Genomic DNA, 16,828 nt, shown 5'->3' on the forward strand with positions numbered 1-16,828 from the left:
TTCTCTTAACTTCATTCCTCCAGATTAAGCCACTTCCATGACCCAAACTACAAACTAAAAACAGTAGAATGATGTCCCTGGGAGGATGTCAGAGCATCTAAGTGGTCCAGTTACAAATCTGTCATTAGTATGGCATGTCTTCCCACTGAGAAGAGAAATGTGGAGAGGACACAAGGTAGAGGTGTTGGAAATGTCTCCCTGAGTTCAAGGCAAAGAATATTTTCAATTTCAGCTAACTTAAGGAGGGGATATTGTAACAAGAACAGTTTCTCTCTCTGCATTGTTTTTTGAAAGCGAATGATTCCTTGAGGCCATCGCTTAAATTGCTTTGTGAGTCAAAACTACTTGAACAAATCAGAAGATGAAACTGTAAAATCGAGTGCCAGTCGACTAAAAGAATAAAAACAGAAAATCAAGGCAACCAAACTTAACGTTGAGAGAACTCATTACCAGATCCATGTGTCATAATACTCAGGCTAGTGACCTTTGCTCTGACAGTCACTGAAAAATGGTATTTTGCTTCAAATGTTTTCATTCTCAGACTCCTACAAGAACCTGAAGGTTCAAAGATTGTTGCGTTTCCAACAATGTCTAAATGCTTTTCAAAAATTATTTTTTCTGTTTGTTATGTTTAACAAAGATTTAAATTTTATTGGTTCAGTCAGGGCCATCCTGTCATGTTTCTGGCTGGGAAATCTTTCTGGAGGTGAACTGAAGCCAAAATCCCTTACAGCTTGTTTGCTCCCAAGAAGCCTGTCCAAGAAAAATTGTTTAATCCCTGTTGACCTTTGTCTTGAGAGGTGAAGGGATGCAGTTACTGCATACCCCTTTCACTTAAAGCTGTTTTGTTTTCTTTTGTAAAACTCACCATCCTTCACGTTGGAATGGCATCCTGAAGGACCCTGCCTTTGAATGCCTCCCTCTTTGCCCACTAGATATTTTCATTCAAAGGAAACGTTTAACGTTTGTGTTCAAACAGAAGCAGACCTCTTCAGGATAAAGACTGTACAGAGCCATCCTTACCCTTCAGAGCCTTCAGTTTTCCAATAGGGGTTAGAGAAAAGTCATTGAGATGGGAAATAGTGTACTTTAGTTTTTTTCTTTATTTACTTTAATTACCCCATGTAAGTAAAATAATTAGTGGAACCTAGATTCCATAAGAATAGAATTTCCTTTCATTAAAAGTCATAAATTCCCCTGTATTTTTATCATTCTCTAGACTGAGCTTGTTGTGGGCGGGGAACATGTCTACTAATTCTGTTCTGTTGTACACTCCTGGGCACTTAGTAGAATGCTCTGCACACAGTAAGCACTCAGTAAATACCACCGAATGATTCTTTTATACTTTCTATTTCTGCACATCCTGCATCTAAACAGTGTTTGCTGTTACCAGCTATTTCTGTCTTGTAAATCTGTCTCGTGTGTCTTAATTCCATCTGAGAGATATTGACCCTGTCCAGAACAAGTCAGGGTAACATAGGGACATTAGCAACTAACATAGTTGGGAAACAATATGGTCTATGAGTAAAGCTTGGGGCCTGGGACCCAAAGGACCTGGGTACTAATTCCGACTCCTCCCTCCCTTTTTTATAGTATTGGTTAAGTACTTACTATGTGCCGGGCACCATACTAAGCACTGGAATAAATGCAAGTTAATCAGGTTGGACACAGTCTTTGTCCCGCATAGGGCTCACAGTCTCAATCCCCATTTTACAGAGGAGGTAACTGAGACATAGAGAAGTGAAATTACTTATTCAGGGTCACATAGCAGACAAGTGGTGGAGCTGGGATTAGAACCCAGGTCCTTCTGACCCCCAGATTCATGCTCTATCCACTTGGCCACGCTGCATCTCATTTCCATGTCTTTCTCTAATTTTAATCCTCTTGAAACTTCAGCTCTGAGGACTATCCCATTTCTAATGGCAGTACATCAAACTTGTTTGCCTTACACTACTGTCTCCCACCTAAACACATCTGTGCCACATAGTGTGAGTTCGTTATGTGTGTAAAACATTTATTCTGATCTCCTTATTATGGTCCCGCAATTTTAGATTTTCATTCAGTGCTTAGAACAGTGCTTTGCACATAGTAAGTGCTTAACAAATACTGTCATTATTATTATTATAAAGGTGTGTTTGGCTAGCCCAGTGTCATCCAATCTCCTCATAGATTCCACCCGGTGAAGATTTGGTGCAACCACTGCTACTTTCATGCTCCTAGAAATGGCTTTGTTCCAGGACCTCATTGTTTGTGATTCTACCTTGTCATTAGATGTTAAGTGTTGCCGACAACCACCTCCTGTCAGCAATGTGCCGGGGTTCTTTTAAAAGAATGCAACCCCCCAAAAGAGAAACAACCCTCCCACCATGCCAGTCTGATTACCAATCCAAGAACGAAATCATGTGACAGTAGGTCCACAGCAACACAGCTGACTGGATCAAGCGACTTTGGCCCATAGAGCCAAGACCATTGTCCCCTGGGCCCCTTATATACCCTTCCACCACTCCTTTGCAGGAAATGTGTCTTTTATATTGTATGCCCCCTGAAGGTGGACATCTTTGTCTCTATCAGTCTGGGCCATTCCTGAGGTGTGTCCATATATTTTGGGTGTCCCTTGGTTGGAGGACTCTGGTTTTCTTGTAAAAGTATCTGCTAGTATAAGCATGTTAGGCTGATTGTCAAGAGAATGTTTTTCTGCCCCTTCAGTATTGCCAATATCAATAGTTTTTGTGCTGGCAATGGAATTATCTATTTTTTATGGTATTTGTTAAGTTTATTAAGTTATACGTTTAATCAATCAATTGTATTTATTGAGCGCTTACTATGTTCAGAGCACTGTACTAAGCACTTAGGAAGTACAAGTTGGCAACATACAGAGACGGTCCCTACCCAACAGTGGGCTCACAGTCTAAAAGACTGCCAATGAGGTTGTCGTCTAAGTAAAGTTTGTTATGTGCCAGGCACTGCATTAAGCACTGAGTAGTTACAAGGTAGTCAGATTGGACATATCCCCTGGGGCCTTGGGGCTCCTGGAGTTCTGGGGATCTGAGGCCTTGGGGCTTCTTGTGCTTTGGGGCTCCTGGGACCGTAGCCCCTGTCCTACATGGGGCTCACAGTCTTAATCATGAGATTAAGGCTCATGAGAAGCAGCGTGGCTCAGTGGAAGGAGCATGGGCTCTGGAGTAAGAGGTTGTGGGTTCAAATCCCGGCTCCGCCACTTGTTAGCTGTGTGACTTTGGGCAAGTCACTTAACTTCTCTGTGCCTGTTACCTCATCTGTAAAATGGGGATTAAGACTATGAGCCCCCTGTGGGCCAACCTGATCACCTGTAACCTCCCCAACGCTTAGAACAGTGCTTTGCACATAGTAAGTGCTTAATAAATGCCATTATTATTATTATAATCCCCATTTTACAGATGGGTTAACTGAGGCACAGAGAAATGAAATGACAACACTCTCCCTTTCCATATCCAACAGACAATTTCCCTCCCTACTTTCAAAGCGTTATTGAAAGCACAACTCCTCCAAGAGTCCTCCCCTGACCTAGCCTTCCTTTCCCTTTCTCCCACTCCCTTCGGCATCACCCTAATTTTCTCCCTTTATTCACCCCCCAATTTAGCCCCATAGCACTTATGTATGTACCCATAATTTAGTCATTTTTATTAAAGTCTGTCTCCCCCTGTAGTCTGGAAGCTTGTTGAGGGCAGGGGGTGTGTTTGTTACATAGGTATATTGTACTTCCCCAAGCACTTAGTAGCTCTGTACACAATAAGTGCTCAATGAATACCACTGATCGATTGACAAGGTCACATAGCAGACAAGTAGTGGAGCTGGAAATAGAACCTTGGTCCTTCTGAGTCCCTGGCCTCTGCTCCATCCACTAGGCATGCTGCTTCTTTGTTCTGTATTTTCACTTGTAGCTACCCTGAACCGCTCATTCTCTGTGTTCTATGTAATATTGTGTGACTCCTGATATCCACCTTTGTGTTACTACCTGGAATTGACTGCTCCACCCCATTCTCCTGCTCCTTCCAGTATTCCACATGCATACAGTTTGGGTACCCCAGTATCAGCTATAGCTCAACCTCAATGCCTAGCCTCTACAACAATTAGGTATGACTTATAGGGGGCATTTAAGGAACTGCTCAAGAAATGTGACATGAGAAGCAGGATGGTCTAGTGGATAGAGCATGGGCCTGGGAATCAGAAGGTCATGGGTTCTGATCCCAGCTCTGCCACCTTTCTGCTGTATGTGACCTCGGGCAAGTCACTTGTCTGTGCCTCAGTTACCTCATCTGTAAAATGGGGATCAATATTGAGAGCCCGATGTGGGACAGGGACTGTGTCTGACCTGATTTGTTTCTCTCCAACTTAGTGCTTAGTACAGTGCCTGGCACACTAAGCGCTTAACAAATACCACCATTATTATTGTTATTATTATTTCCTGTTCATACAGCTGATTGGTCAGCAGCTACTCTGAAGATTTTCATTTGGGGCAGAAGCTTAATATCACTTTGATGTTTCACTCTGGTAGTCTCTTGATTGGGTTTTATACTTGAGCCATCCTTGAAACACTGACCAACATCCTTGCTGAACTTGAGTGACAGCATCTAGCTCCATGCAGCTAATGGAGATATGTGCTTATGTGTACCCAAAGAGGATGGTATGGAATCTCTAATTTCAGGCTAAAATCTAAAATGTTCTGCTGATTCTGAAAAGTAGTTCATAATGTCCTGCAGTCTGGCACTCAGGAAGGTAGAAATGGTGTGGGTCTTACAGTGCTCCAAAGGAGAGCAACAGCAAAAAAGGGAAATAGACGTGGTACAAAACAGTGTCATCTCTCGGTCTCACAGGAAAGTTTCCTGTATTCTACCAGTTTTGACTGCAGGAGGGAGATTCAAGCAAAGGCATATCCATTCCATTCCTAGCTTGAGCAGTGGCTAGCGAGTGGAAGGCAATCTGCTACAGGTCAAGGCTCACCTGTGTTGGGCAGCAGCAGTGTGGGAGAGAGCTGAGGGCAGAGACTTAGGTTTACCGCGCGGAAGGAGGCCGTGGTAAACTGATTCCATATTTTTACCAAGAAAAATCTATGGGTACACTACCAGAATGATTCCTGGTGGGGGAGGGACGTTCTGATACAGATGTATCCATGGCGTTGCTATGGGTCAGACACAACTCGACAGCGTAAGACAATAACAACAAAACAGTGCCATAGCAAATGCCATGGCATAGCTAGATACAATCTTTACATTCACAGAATGTGTCAGTTTTTCATTAATCTTGGCAGCTGCACACAGAGACACATGCGCACACGTGGAGTAAACTTTACTCTGCAGGCAAAATTCAGTAGCACTGTCAGGAGTTCCCTATACTAGGTAAAAGGAGAAGAAACCAAGGGCCCAAATGGACTGAGTAACTGAGGGCTCAGTGTACATGCTCTGTGACTAAGCACTTGCTATCAGTGTTCTTTGATTTTGTGCTTATTTTTAAAGCTTCAGTATCCTATATTTGAAAAGAATTTCCAGGACAGTTTATCCCAAGCAGATTATCCTTCTGTGTCGCTGGGTAGACAAGTCATGTTATTTGAATTTTTAATCCAAAAAAGAGCTGGCAATAAATACATTTTTCTGATGTGTCTCTTTTGCTCTCTCTCTCGGGCTCTCCCTTGCTCTCTCTCTTGCTCGCTCTCGCTGTGTCTCTGTCTATAGGGTAAAAGCTGGATCGTGAAGCGGAGTTATGAAGATTTCAGAGTGCTCGATAAGCATCTACATCTCTGTATTTATGACCGTCGCTTCTCTCAGCTCTCAGAGCTCCCCCGTTCTGACTCCCTGAAGGACAGTCCTGAGGTAAGCAGTCGGTGAAGTGATTGATATGTAACTACAGATGGAGATCTTTCTCCTCAAATAAAGCAGTAGTTTTTTTTTACAGGCCCTAAATTTAGATTCTTGGAATCATTTTACCAGTCTACAGTTGTGGGGTTGGAGTAATATGCAAGGCCATTTACATTTAAGTGCTGCTGGGGCAAACTGCTAGTGAAAAAATATACCTTTGTAATAATTCAGATTGTATGTGCATTCCTTAAAAATCAAAGAACTGTAGGGAGCAGTAGTAGTAATAATCGTATTTGTTAAGCACATATTGTATGCACAGAGCACTATAAGAAATCCTGGGAGATTATACATAGCGAGGAATTGCATGTGGTCCCTATCCCTCTGAGGGCTTGCCAGGCTGGGGATTAAGATTGTGAGCCCCAAGTGGGACAACCCGATAAACTTGTATCTATCTCAGTGCTTAGAACAGTGTCCAGCAGATAGTAAGTGCTTAACAAATATTATTATTATTATTATGTGTAGTCATATTTATTGAGCACTTTGTGCAGAGCACAGTACTAAGCGCTTAGGAGAGGACAGTACAGCAATAGACACATTCCCTGCAATCAACGAGTTTACAGTCTAGAGAAAGAGCTTACAGTCTAGAAAAAGAGCTTGCAGTCTTGAGGACTGTAGGGAGGGAGGGACGATAAGTTTTGGTTTTGTTGACCTCGTTGGATGTTGATGAGTGTATTTTACTGGAATACTAAAGATGATGTAAATGAGACTCCACAGGGAGAGGAAGAGGGCCAGATCCCATGAAACATCTTTTCTGCCTCTACCCTGCTCATTCCCTCATGCCTTCTAATTTTCCCCAGTTGATTTTATGGCTGCCAGCTCTAGATTATGCCATCTTTTCCATTGCCACGCCAATCCAAAGTTTATTATTTCCCAGGGAACCGCTGTGCTTTTGCATCTTCTGCTTATCAGAACTTGCAGCAAAGACAAGGGACTGAAATTTTGGCCAAAGAGTGAGTCATCATTCAACAAATATTTATTAAACACTCTCAGAATTCCTTAGAAGGGACCACATCAAAGAATAGGGCATTGAAACTCTAGTCCAGGATCATCTTGCAGATCACTGGCGTGGGACCTGGAAAGGTACCTTTGGGGAAAAGAGCAGAATTGTTGGATTTGGATTCCAATTGATTTCTCAAGCTTGAATCTCAAGAAAATACTTAAGGTTTTTTTGGCATGTGACCCAAAAGCTACCTTGGATCTAAAACTTGGAGTGTCGTAATCCATTTTTCTTTCTAGGTAAATATTAATGATAGTAGTAGTAGTGATAGTAGCATTTTGAAACTTCTATTTGGTAGAGTGCATAGTTACTGGGCCTTTGGGAAATATGAAATAAACAAGTGACGTATTCCCTGCCCTCAAAGAACTTGCAGTGTATCTGCGGCAAGCTGGGAGACAAGGCTAAAAATAAGATACAGATATTTACAGTTCTTGTCAAAATCAAGAATGGAATTTTTGAATAAGCATACAGTTTTTGAATACAGTACAATTGAGGGTGCTGGGAAGTTAACTGGGGAAGCGGGGAGTGCTTGTTGGAGAAGCTGAGATTTTAGGAAGGCTTGTATTTGTGGGGAGAGATGGGGTCTGTTGGTTGGATTTCAAGCTGGGAGAACAGCATGAGTTGGGAGACAGAAGTTCGAGAATAGAGAGTGAAGGTTTTTTTTAAATGGTATTTGTTAAGTGCTTACTATGTGCCCCAAACCTAGGTCCCCCTGGCTGCTGGCCCAAAGCCCACTGCCTCAAACACTACCTAGATGCGTAGAGCTGCTGGGAAGCTACTTGATTCTCTCCCCAGCCTGAGCCAGGGGCCTGAGCCTGCCCTGCCCTGCCCTGCCCTGACAGAGGAGGAGGAGAATGAGGAGGAGGAAGGCCGGTAGACCCAGGCTGTGGTGTCAGCCGCCCTGCACGCCCCACCATGGGCACACGCCTCCAGGGCCACCCGGCCAGGCCCAGCAACCTTTGTGTATGGCTGGAAGTTTGGCTTGGGAAGAATAAAAAGTCAGTTGTAAAGTAGAAGGAGTGTAAAGCAGATGTAAGTGGAATTAGATGAGTGAAAGCCCTGAAGATGATTGGGAGGACTTGGTGTGGAGGACAGACACAGGAAGCCAGTGGAGCATTTTGAAGAAAGGAGAGATGTGGATTGAGCGATGTTTCACGGAGGTGATCTGATCGGCGGAGTGTAGTTTAGATTGGAGTGGGGAGAGAGTGGAGACTGTCAGAGCCCATTGAGGAGGTTGATACGATAGTCTAGTTGCAATATGGCCAGAGTTTGTAAAAGCCGGATGGTAGAACTGTGGGTGGAGGAGGTGGTGGATCCAGGAGATATTGTATAGGAGAAACCAGAAGGATATGGCCATAGGTGGAATGAGAGAATTGAAGGACGGTGCGGAGCCGAAGAGGACAGAAAGGCCGTGGGCTTCCAGGGCAGGGATGCTGGTAGTGTCATTGATTGAGATGGGCAAGTTTAGAGGAGAGTGGATTCTGGAGGAATGAAGACTTCTGTTGTATACATGTTGGGTTTGAGGAAGTGGTGGGGCAATCTAGTGGAGAATGTCTTGGAGGCAACAGGAGTTAAAGGATTGCAGATCTGATGAGAGCTCTGGGCCAGAGAGGTAGATTGGGGAGTGAGCGTGGCCTGGTGGATAGAGCACAGGCGTGAAAGTCAGAAGGACCTGGGTTCTGATCTTGGCTCCCCCACTTGTCAGCTGTGTGACCTTAGACAAGTCACTTCTCTGTGCCTCAGTAACCTTGTCTATAAATGGGGATTAAGACTCTGAGCCCTATTTGGGATAGGGACTGTATCCAATCCAGTTATCTCCTAACTACCCCAGCATTTAGTACAGTCCCTGGCACATAGTAAGCTCTTAACAAATATAACTATTATTATCCACAAAAGAGTGATAGCTGAAACCGAGTGGATGAATACTTCAGGAGAGTGAAGTGAACAAAAGAGAGGAGGGTGCAGCTTGTTTTAACATGGGGAAGACCACATAATACAAGTTGATCATCTGGAGATTATTAGGAGTGTTTTGCCAAACGATCCATACCGATGAATCCTTTTTAAGTTTGCTTCCCTTTTAGCACATTACAACCCACCCTGCCACCTCTCATTTTCCTTTTTCCACCATAACTTATCCAGAAGGGAATGAAAAGTGAAAAAGGGGAAAAGCAGGATCCCTATGGAGTGTGAACTTTGTGCCTCAGTTGAATGTCAGAATCCCCGTAAGCACTCAGGACTTTCACCACTGCCACTTGTTCCCAGTTGTTCCTCTCTGCTGAGCCAGGGATTAGTAGAGACATTCTCTGAGTTCTTTCTGTTCCTTTGCAGTCAGTCACACAGATGCTTATGGCTTACCTGTCACGTCTCTCAGCCATTGCGGGCAACAAGATCAATTGTGGGCCTGCTCTGACCTGGATGGAGGTATTGTAATCTCACCCCCATGTCTGTCACATGCTATACTGGCTTCTTTGTTCTTCCTTTCATAGATGTGAAATTTTGAAACTCTGTAGGTCAGTTTAATTTCGCAGCGTGAAATTAAATTTGCTGTGTGGCTCAGTGGAAAGAGCCCGGGCTTGGGAGTCAGAGGCGATGGGTTCTAATCCAAGCTCTGCCTCTTGTCAGCTATGTGACTTTGGTCAAGTCACTTAACTTCTCTGTGCCTCAGTTAACCTCATCTGTAAAATAGGGATTAAAACTGTGAGCCTCATGTGGGACAACCTGATCACCTTGTATCCCCCCAGTGCTTAGAACAGTGCTTTGCACATAGGAAGCGCTTAACAAATACCATTATTATTATTATTATTATTATTATTATTATTATTATTATTATTAACCTGCAGAGAACTTCTAAGCCTTTCACTTTTTTGACATTGGCCTGACACATCAGTTCTGGAAAATCAAACCAGGCAATGAAAGGGGGTCTAGTAAAGGACCACTCTTCTTACTGTGAATGACATTTCTTATATTCTCAGCTTATCGGTCTCTTGCCCTATTTCTGTGATAACCCTGCATATTAAGACTTGCAGCTTTACTAACTGTAGTAGCCATCAACATCATCACTCCAAAAAAATTTCTTGAAAAAAAAAATGGGTCAATCCTATCTCCATTGTAGGGCCAATGGTATGTTGCTCTTCTCCCCTCCACTCCATGTGATTGGGTCTCCTTTCATACAGATTATCCCACTCTGTCACTGGATGGCAACTCTGAGTAAGGAATGAAGTGGATGAACCTTTCCCAGATATCAATCCTCTCCTCCCTAAGATTTGTTCCTCAGCATGAGTTATTTCTAAACGAAATGCTTCTCCAAACATGCTTGATTGCTAAGAAATATGATGGGGGGACAGTCTATGCTGGTAGCGGAAATCTAGAAACAAATTGTAGTATGGCATGGATCAGGATGAGGATTTATTGCCATTGTTTTGATAGCATTAAATGGGCTAGGTGGAGAGATTGGAGCGATGAGAGTATACTCATTCTGCTTTTCCTCTATAACTTTGAAGTGGTTAAAGAACAGTAAGCCTGAATGTATCCAGTAATTCACTTATTACCTTTCTTTCAAAGACATTCCAGTTGTGTTGGAAATTAGGCCTTCCATCCTGGTACCCCATTTTATAATCAATCAGTCATGTTTGTTGAGCGCTTACTGTGTGCAGAGTACTGTACTAAGTGCTTGGGAGAAAACAATACAACAAAGTTGGTAGGCACCATTCTGTACCCACAAGGAGCTTACACTTTCCTCTCACTTTAATGGAGATGCTAACCTATCATTCCCCAATCCACAACATTTGGTGTTTTGGATGCCTAGATGACTCTCTGAATCACTGTAAACCCTCTGTGCTGTGGGCAAGAACAAGTAACTTATTATCATTTGCACCACATGACCTCAGCACTTTCACAGTACATTGTGTTCTTTTTACAGATTGATAACAAAGGTAATCACCTGCTTGTCCATGAAGAATCATCCATCAATACGCCTGCTGTTGGTGCTGCACACGTTATCAAGAGATATACTGCTCGGGCCCCAGATGAGCTGTCCTTAGAGGTAAATCACTGGACAAACGGAGCATTGCTCATTGTCCTATGTGAGGGGAAGAAAAATGACATTTGTATGGTTTACAGAAAGAAAAAAAAATTAAGAATTTATTTAGATATCAAGTCTGGTTTGAGTGAACCAAAACTAATTTTCATTCACTGCACTTAGACCCTTAAAATACATGTTGTCTCTAGGAGCTTTATTTCAAGACCTGCTTTAATACAAACATCAAGGCTCTTGAGAGACTAAATCTGTTAGTAAAAATATTTTCTCCCCCCCACCCTGCCTTTGTGTTTGATTCAGTATTAATCAATGCATTGTTAAATTAACCAACACACAGTAGATTGATTTTAGAGGATCATCTTAATACATTTGCAGGTTTTTAGCATGGAGATGAATATAATTTTGTAATTAACTGAGAAAAATAGATGCTATTAGAGGAATGATAAAACAGTAGCAAGTGTAATTTGTCATTTTTAGGGGCTATGCATCATAGGTGTGGGAGTAAATGTATTTTAAGGGAAATATACTGGCCTTTCACGTTGAAAGAACACACAATATTGAAATGTCATTCACTTCTAATTCAGTCCAGCCAAATAAAATCTGGTAATTGTGGGGATTAATATAAATGAGAGTAAACACTTAATACCTCATTATAGCTTGCCCCCTGGCAGAGCAGAATTTGATTTGCCACTCCCTTTATCAGTCGTGCCTAAGGAAGGGGAATATAGAAAGAGGGGAAAAGATGCAGTTAGCAGAGAAGATGCATGGCCTGTGGGAAAGAGCACAAGCCTGGGAGTCAGAGAACCTGGCTTGGCCAGTTGCCTGCTATGTGACCTCGGGCAAGTCACTTAAGTTCTCTGTTCCTGTTTTCTCTTCTGTAAAGTGGAGATTCAGCGCCTGTTCTCCTTCCTTCTTAGACTCAATTAACCCAGTACTTAGAACAGTATATGACACATCATGAGGATGGACAACCTGATTACCTTGCATCTACCCCAGTGCTTAGAACATTTCTTGGCACATAATAAACACTTGACAAATACCATAATTGTTATTATTAACAAATAAAATGATAACAATGACAACAGTAATAATAATATCCAGGCCATCTTTCATCATTAATGAGCTTGTGAAAACTTAGAGGTGGAATGAGGAATGTTTTTTATTTCAAGGTAAAAGATTTTAAAAACATACAGTTTCTTTCTTAATTTTTTTTTAGTTTAGCCAAATTCCAACTCAACGCCTTGTCAGTTTATTCTTTTTTTTTTTAAAAAGTGAAACCATGTCCAATCATTAAACAGGCAGCAGTCATTTGTTCTCCATCAAAGAAGAACTGGGGTTTTTCACGGTTTGACCTGGCAGCACTGAATTCTGTCCCCTGGGTATGGTGAGGTTTAATATTTATCGAAAACACCTAGTATCCAAAATTCCAGGCAGAAACATGCATAAAGCATGATCCCTGCCCTTTAGGAGCTTTTCTACCATCCAAGAATGTGTTGAAGGTCAAGACTGAAAACTGGATCAAGAAGTTCAGTGTGTGTCAGGAGATGTGATGAACTGCATACAGTATCAATTAAGTAAAAGACTCCAGACCAAGCCAAAAAAAATCTACCTGGGGTGATGAGTGTCTGAAGCTTGGTACTGCATTAGAAATCCCGTCCACCATCTTGGGCATTTTTATCCAAGTATCGTACATACCATCCTCAGGATGGATTGGAAAGGCGAGCTCACCAGTAATAAAGGCCCGAAGCATCAGCTGTGAAGAATGTGGGTTTTCTGCAGCACAGCTCCTTGAGGGAGGATTCTTGCAGATAAAAATGTCAAAAAGATTTCCAACCAACTCATTGATACATGGCAAGGTGTAGAGGGGCTAGTGCTCTATTGAGAGCCAGTAGAAGCAAAGCCCCCGATGATATGCGTAACTTTGGTTTCTTTGGAAAACTGGGGACTCCTGCCTATTAGCTGCAATAAGCAGATGATTGTAATGTGCAGTTATAAAACCCAGAGTGGTGCTGTGGGAGGAAAGGAAAATAAAGCCCCCGAGCTGAAGAGAAAAAGCCACGAACACCATCACGTTGTATGGAACTTAGGAAATCCCAATATGTGTGAAGCACTGGAGGTGTGTACAAACTCAGGCTCAGAGGCCAGACTCTAGCTGTTCAAACAACCAGACATCTGACTTCAGGCTGAATCTTAGCTCAGATGAGGTGACTCATCACTCACACCCATTTTAAGTATTTTCAGGCCCCCTGCTGAACAAGGATGAGATAGTGCACTGGACTAGAGACAAGAAGACACCACATCCCTTAGCAGGATCAACAGTTTGGGCACTTGGGGTGGGTGGAAGCTAAGAAGCGAAGTTCCAGCCGGTTTATGCCTGACCAGAACAAAATGGGTACTTGGCCAGGCAGGCATCATAACTGGAAGCCGGGCTAGGTGCCCAAGGTTTGCTGTTGCAGACTGAAATTACCTGTTACATGAGTTGCTATTGGATGCTATGCCAATAAATTAAACAGGCCCTGCACATTTGCTCTGCAAGAGTGAATAGTCCAAAATCCTGGTGAGGCCCATCAAACAGTGGCTGCAATGCTGGATACAGATTGCCTGTGTTTGCAGAATGAAGCACTATGGATTATTATTCATTTCAAACTAAATTGTACTCCCAGATATTAACCATTGCAATTTTAAACTTCAAGGAAAAAGGTACATTACAAGTGAATTCTTCAGAGTTGTGAGTCTTTTGCACTGTGCCTAGCCTTACGTTGCTACCCGGTTTAATCAGAAACTGTCTTGGCCTTTGCACTCCTCAAAGACTTCTCCATTTTTTTGGACTCTGAATTCAGGGATCAAATTCAGGGATCTTCCCTTCCAGGATGTTCTAGTAAAAAATTGCAGGCTTCAAAGAGGACAGTTTTGGAGCAAGAACTATAGGCTCCAGGAGCATGGGAAAAATTACATTTCGTATTATGACCATTAGGTACCTCAAACTCACATCCTTTTTGTTTCCTTTAGGTGGGAGACATTGTGTCTGTTATTGATATGCCGCCGAAAGTATTGAGCACGTGGTGGAGGGGCAAACATGGATTTCAGGTATGCTTTGATGAAGTTTAATGTTTAAAAGTTCAGAGGCCTTTGTTCTTTTTGGTCTTTAGGGAAATGTATTCAGGGAACTTTCACATGCAAAACCTGTTATTTTTTGATAGAAGATAGTCTCATAATAATAATAATAATAATAATAATAATAATAGCATTTATTAAGCTCTTACTGCATGCAAAGCACTGTTCTGAGCACTTATGCACTTGAGACATTAAATCAGTTTCTTACTCTCTCCAAAAGAGGAAGGTCACATCTCTATTTCCCAGTTAGGAAAAGAAATGGACACAAGGAAATTGGCACAAAAAATGTCCTCTTTTTAATTCATTCAATCATATTTATTGAGCGCTACTGTGTGCAGAGTACGATAGGAAGCGCTTGGAAAGTACAATTTGGCAACAAATAGAGACAATCCGTACCCAACAATGGGCTCACAGTCTACAAGCCTCTTTTCCAGCTAATATCTGTAATTCTCATCGACATTAGGTGTGGTTATATTTTCCTCTACTCTGAAGAGAGAACTGTTAATTTGGTACAGAAGTTAAGAGCCGGAAAAAAACAAGTCAGTCTGCAAGATTTCTTTTTCAGGATTGTTCAGTTCTTATGTAACATGAGAAAAGTGATATTTAGCCAAGCCTGCTTGAAAGAGAGTGTTTTGAAAGATAAGTTTCTGGAAAGCAACTTTTGTATCTACTCGGAGACCTGAAAGTAGCAGTGTCCAGCCATTGCAAATGAAAACCAACTGGACCTGCAGTCACTGGGGTGGTAACCATGGGATCTCATAACCCTGACTATTTCTCTTTCCAGGCACAAAATTTAGGACTGGCCATAAGAGGAAAGAGCAGAGTATTTGCTTTGCCCTCAGCCTGGGGGTCAGAAGTATCTGTGTTCTAACCCTGGCTCTGCCACTTATTTACTGTGGGACCCTAGCTAAGTCACTTCACTTTTCTTTGCCTCAGTTCCCTCATCTATAAAATGGGCATTAAGACTGTGAGTCCCATGTGGGGCATTGGATGTATTCAACCTGATTTGCTTTTATCTACCCCAGTGCTATTACAGTGCCTGGAACATAGTAAGTGCTTAACAAATACCATTGAAAAAATAACAAAAGAAAAAAATGTTACTGGTTCTTCTGTATTATAATCCATGTACCTAGGGGCTGCCATGATTGGGATTCCCTCCTGTATGCTGAAAACGGCACTCACTCCCAATCCACACAAATCTTTAATAACTTAGGTAGTACACTGAAGAATGGATTTTCTCGTGATCTAAGCAATTCTTATTTAGAAATGGAGGTGAGAAAGGGGGATCCAAGTTGTAAGTATCATAGATACAGAAACACTGACATATTTTTTTCCCCTCTAGACACTTTTGTGAGGATTTTATTACTTTGTGCATATGGTCACAATTTAAAATAGGAATTCTGCAAACAGCACAGATTTTAGCCAGCGTAGAAGCAGCACTCTTGGGTGTTTTCATTATAGCTATACCAGCCAAAATGCTGTGATTATATAAGGATAATATAGAACATTTTCTCTATGTTTTTCTGATGCACTACAATGTCCCGTAGAGAGAATAGTAATCGTATTTATTGTTGCATCCTGTATGCGAAACCATGCTAAGCACTTGGAAGAGGACAATGTAACTGAATTGATAGACTTTTCCCTACCTACAACTAGCTTACAATCTAAAACATATCATTAATTCTCACTACAGCACAAAGAATTGTGGAGGAGAAAGAAGAGGCAGCCATTCTTTTTTTATGAAGGCAGAGAGGAATTAAACCATTTGCCCAATGCCTCACGGTAGCTTAATGATTCATTGAAAACTCAGGGCTAATGTTTGGTAGATGGGTAGCCATGGGATTCTGACTCAAAAACATTAAAGTATCTTAAACTGACCAGGTTCTGGGGCCCAGGTGTTTTTAAGCAAACAGTTAAATTGAGATCATTCAGTTAAGCATGTCCAGGAGTGATATCAGTCAGGAATATGTTAACCAGGCTTGGAGTCTACCACAATACTAGTCCAAAATCAGTCTGCCTTTTGTAATTCTATTTTGTCAGCTGCTGGTCAGAAGCCCACTGGGAGAGTGTAATATAATTTTTAAAGTGAAGGCGTCTGGGGTTTGCAGTCAGTAACTGAACATGCCAGGGAAGAGCAGGGTTAAGGGCTTCAGAAAGAAGGCATGGTTCAGTAATCATTATCCCCTAACTCTAAGGCAATTGATCAGTCATTTATATTTATTGAGCGCTTACTCTGTGCAGAGCACTGTACTAAGCTCTTGGGATAGGACAATGTAAACCTATCCTACCCACAAGGATCTTGCAGTCCAGAGGCAAGACTAGCCTCATCTGATTGAGAATAGCATGTCCACTTTTGCAATTTTAAGTATTCGTCCAGATATGGAAGTATACTGTGACATGGGAGGAAAAATTAAGTTCCAGATTGGTGTTTGGGCAAAAAGTGACATTAACCAGAGCTGAAAGGATAGTGTTGAGAAAGGGGGAGTTTATGCAGGATTGGGGAAGGATTTCTGAGAGATGGGAGCGTTGTTGGGGTTTCGGGGGCAATGTAGATTGTGGGCCAAGTCAGGCGATTCAGGATTTGACTCTCCCCCATTTTCAGCTCAATAATTTGTGCTGAGGACAGGCAGTTTTCACCTCATTGTTTTCAGACTGATGTGGTCATTGAGTCACTCCATTATTTTTCAAAGTATTGGTGTTGCACATCTCACCGATTCGTTATTTCCAACTGAAACTGGAAGTGTTGGGCACTCTTTTCTATCCATGAGATAGAGAATATATTTTTGAAAT

The 16,828-nt window shown here is 42.1% G+C and overlaps 1 protein-coding gene across 8 annotated transcripts in view; it reads left to right on the top strand.

The window, feature by feature from the left end:
• ARHGAP32 (Rho GTPase activating protein 32) overlaps positions 1-16,828 on the top strand; it is a 368,515-nt gene that overhangs the window by 235,301 nt on the left and 116,386 nt on the right. For all 8 annotated transcript variants that reach the window (XM_038753686.1, XM_038753688.1, XM_038753690.1 and 5 more), the window contains 4 exons: positions 5,709-5,846; positions 9,217-9,309; positions 10,808-10,930; positions 13,934-14,011. In XM_038753686.1, coding sequence (XP_038609614.1) covers positions 5,709-5,846; positions 9,217-9,309; positions 10,808-10,930; positions 13,934-14,011 — 432 coding nt within the window. The remainder of the gene's footprint in view (positions 1-5,708; positions 5,847-9,216; positions 9,310-10,807; positions 10,931-13,933; positions 14,012-16,828) is intronic.

The sequence above is a fragment of the Tachyglossus aculeatus genome, chromosome 11 (genome assembly GCF_015852505.1).
Source record: "Tachyglossus aculeatus isolate mTacAcu1 chromosome 11, mTacAcu1.pri, whole genome shotgun sequence".
Lineage (NCBI taxonomy): Eukaryota > Metazoa > Chordata > Mammalia > Monotremata > Tachyglossidae > Tachyglossus > Tachyglossus aculeatus.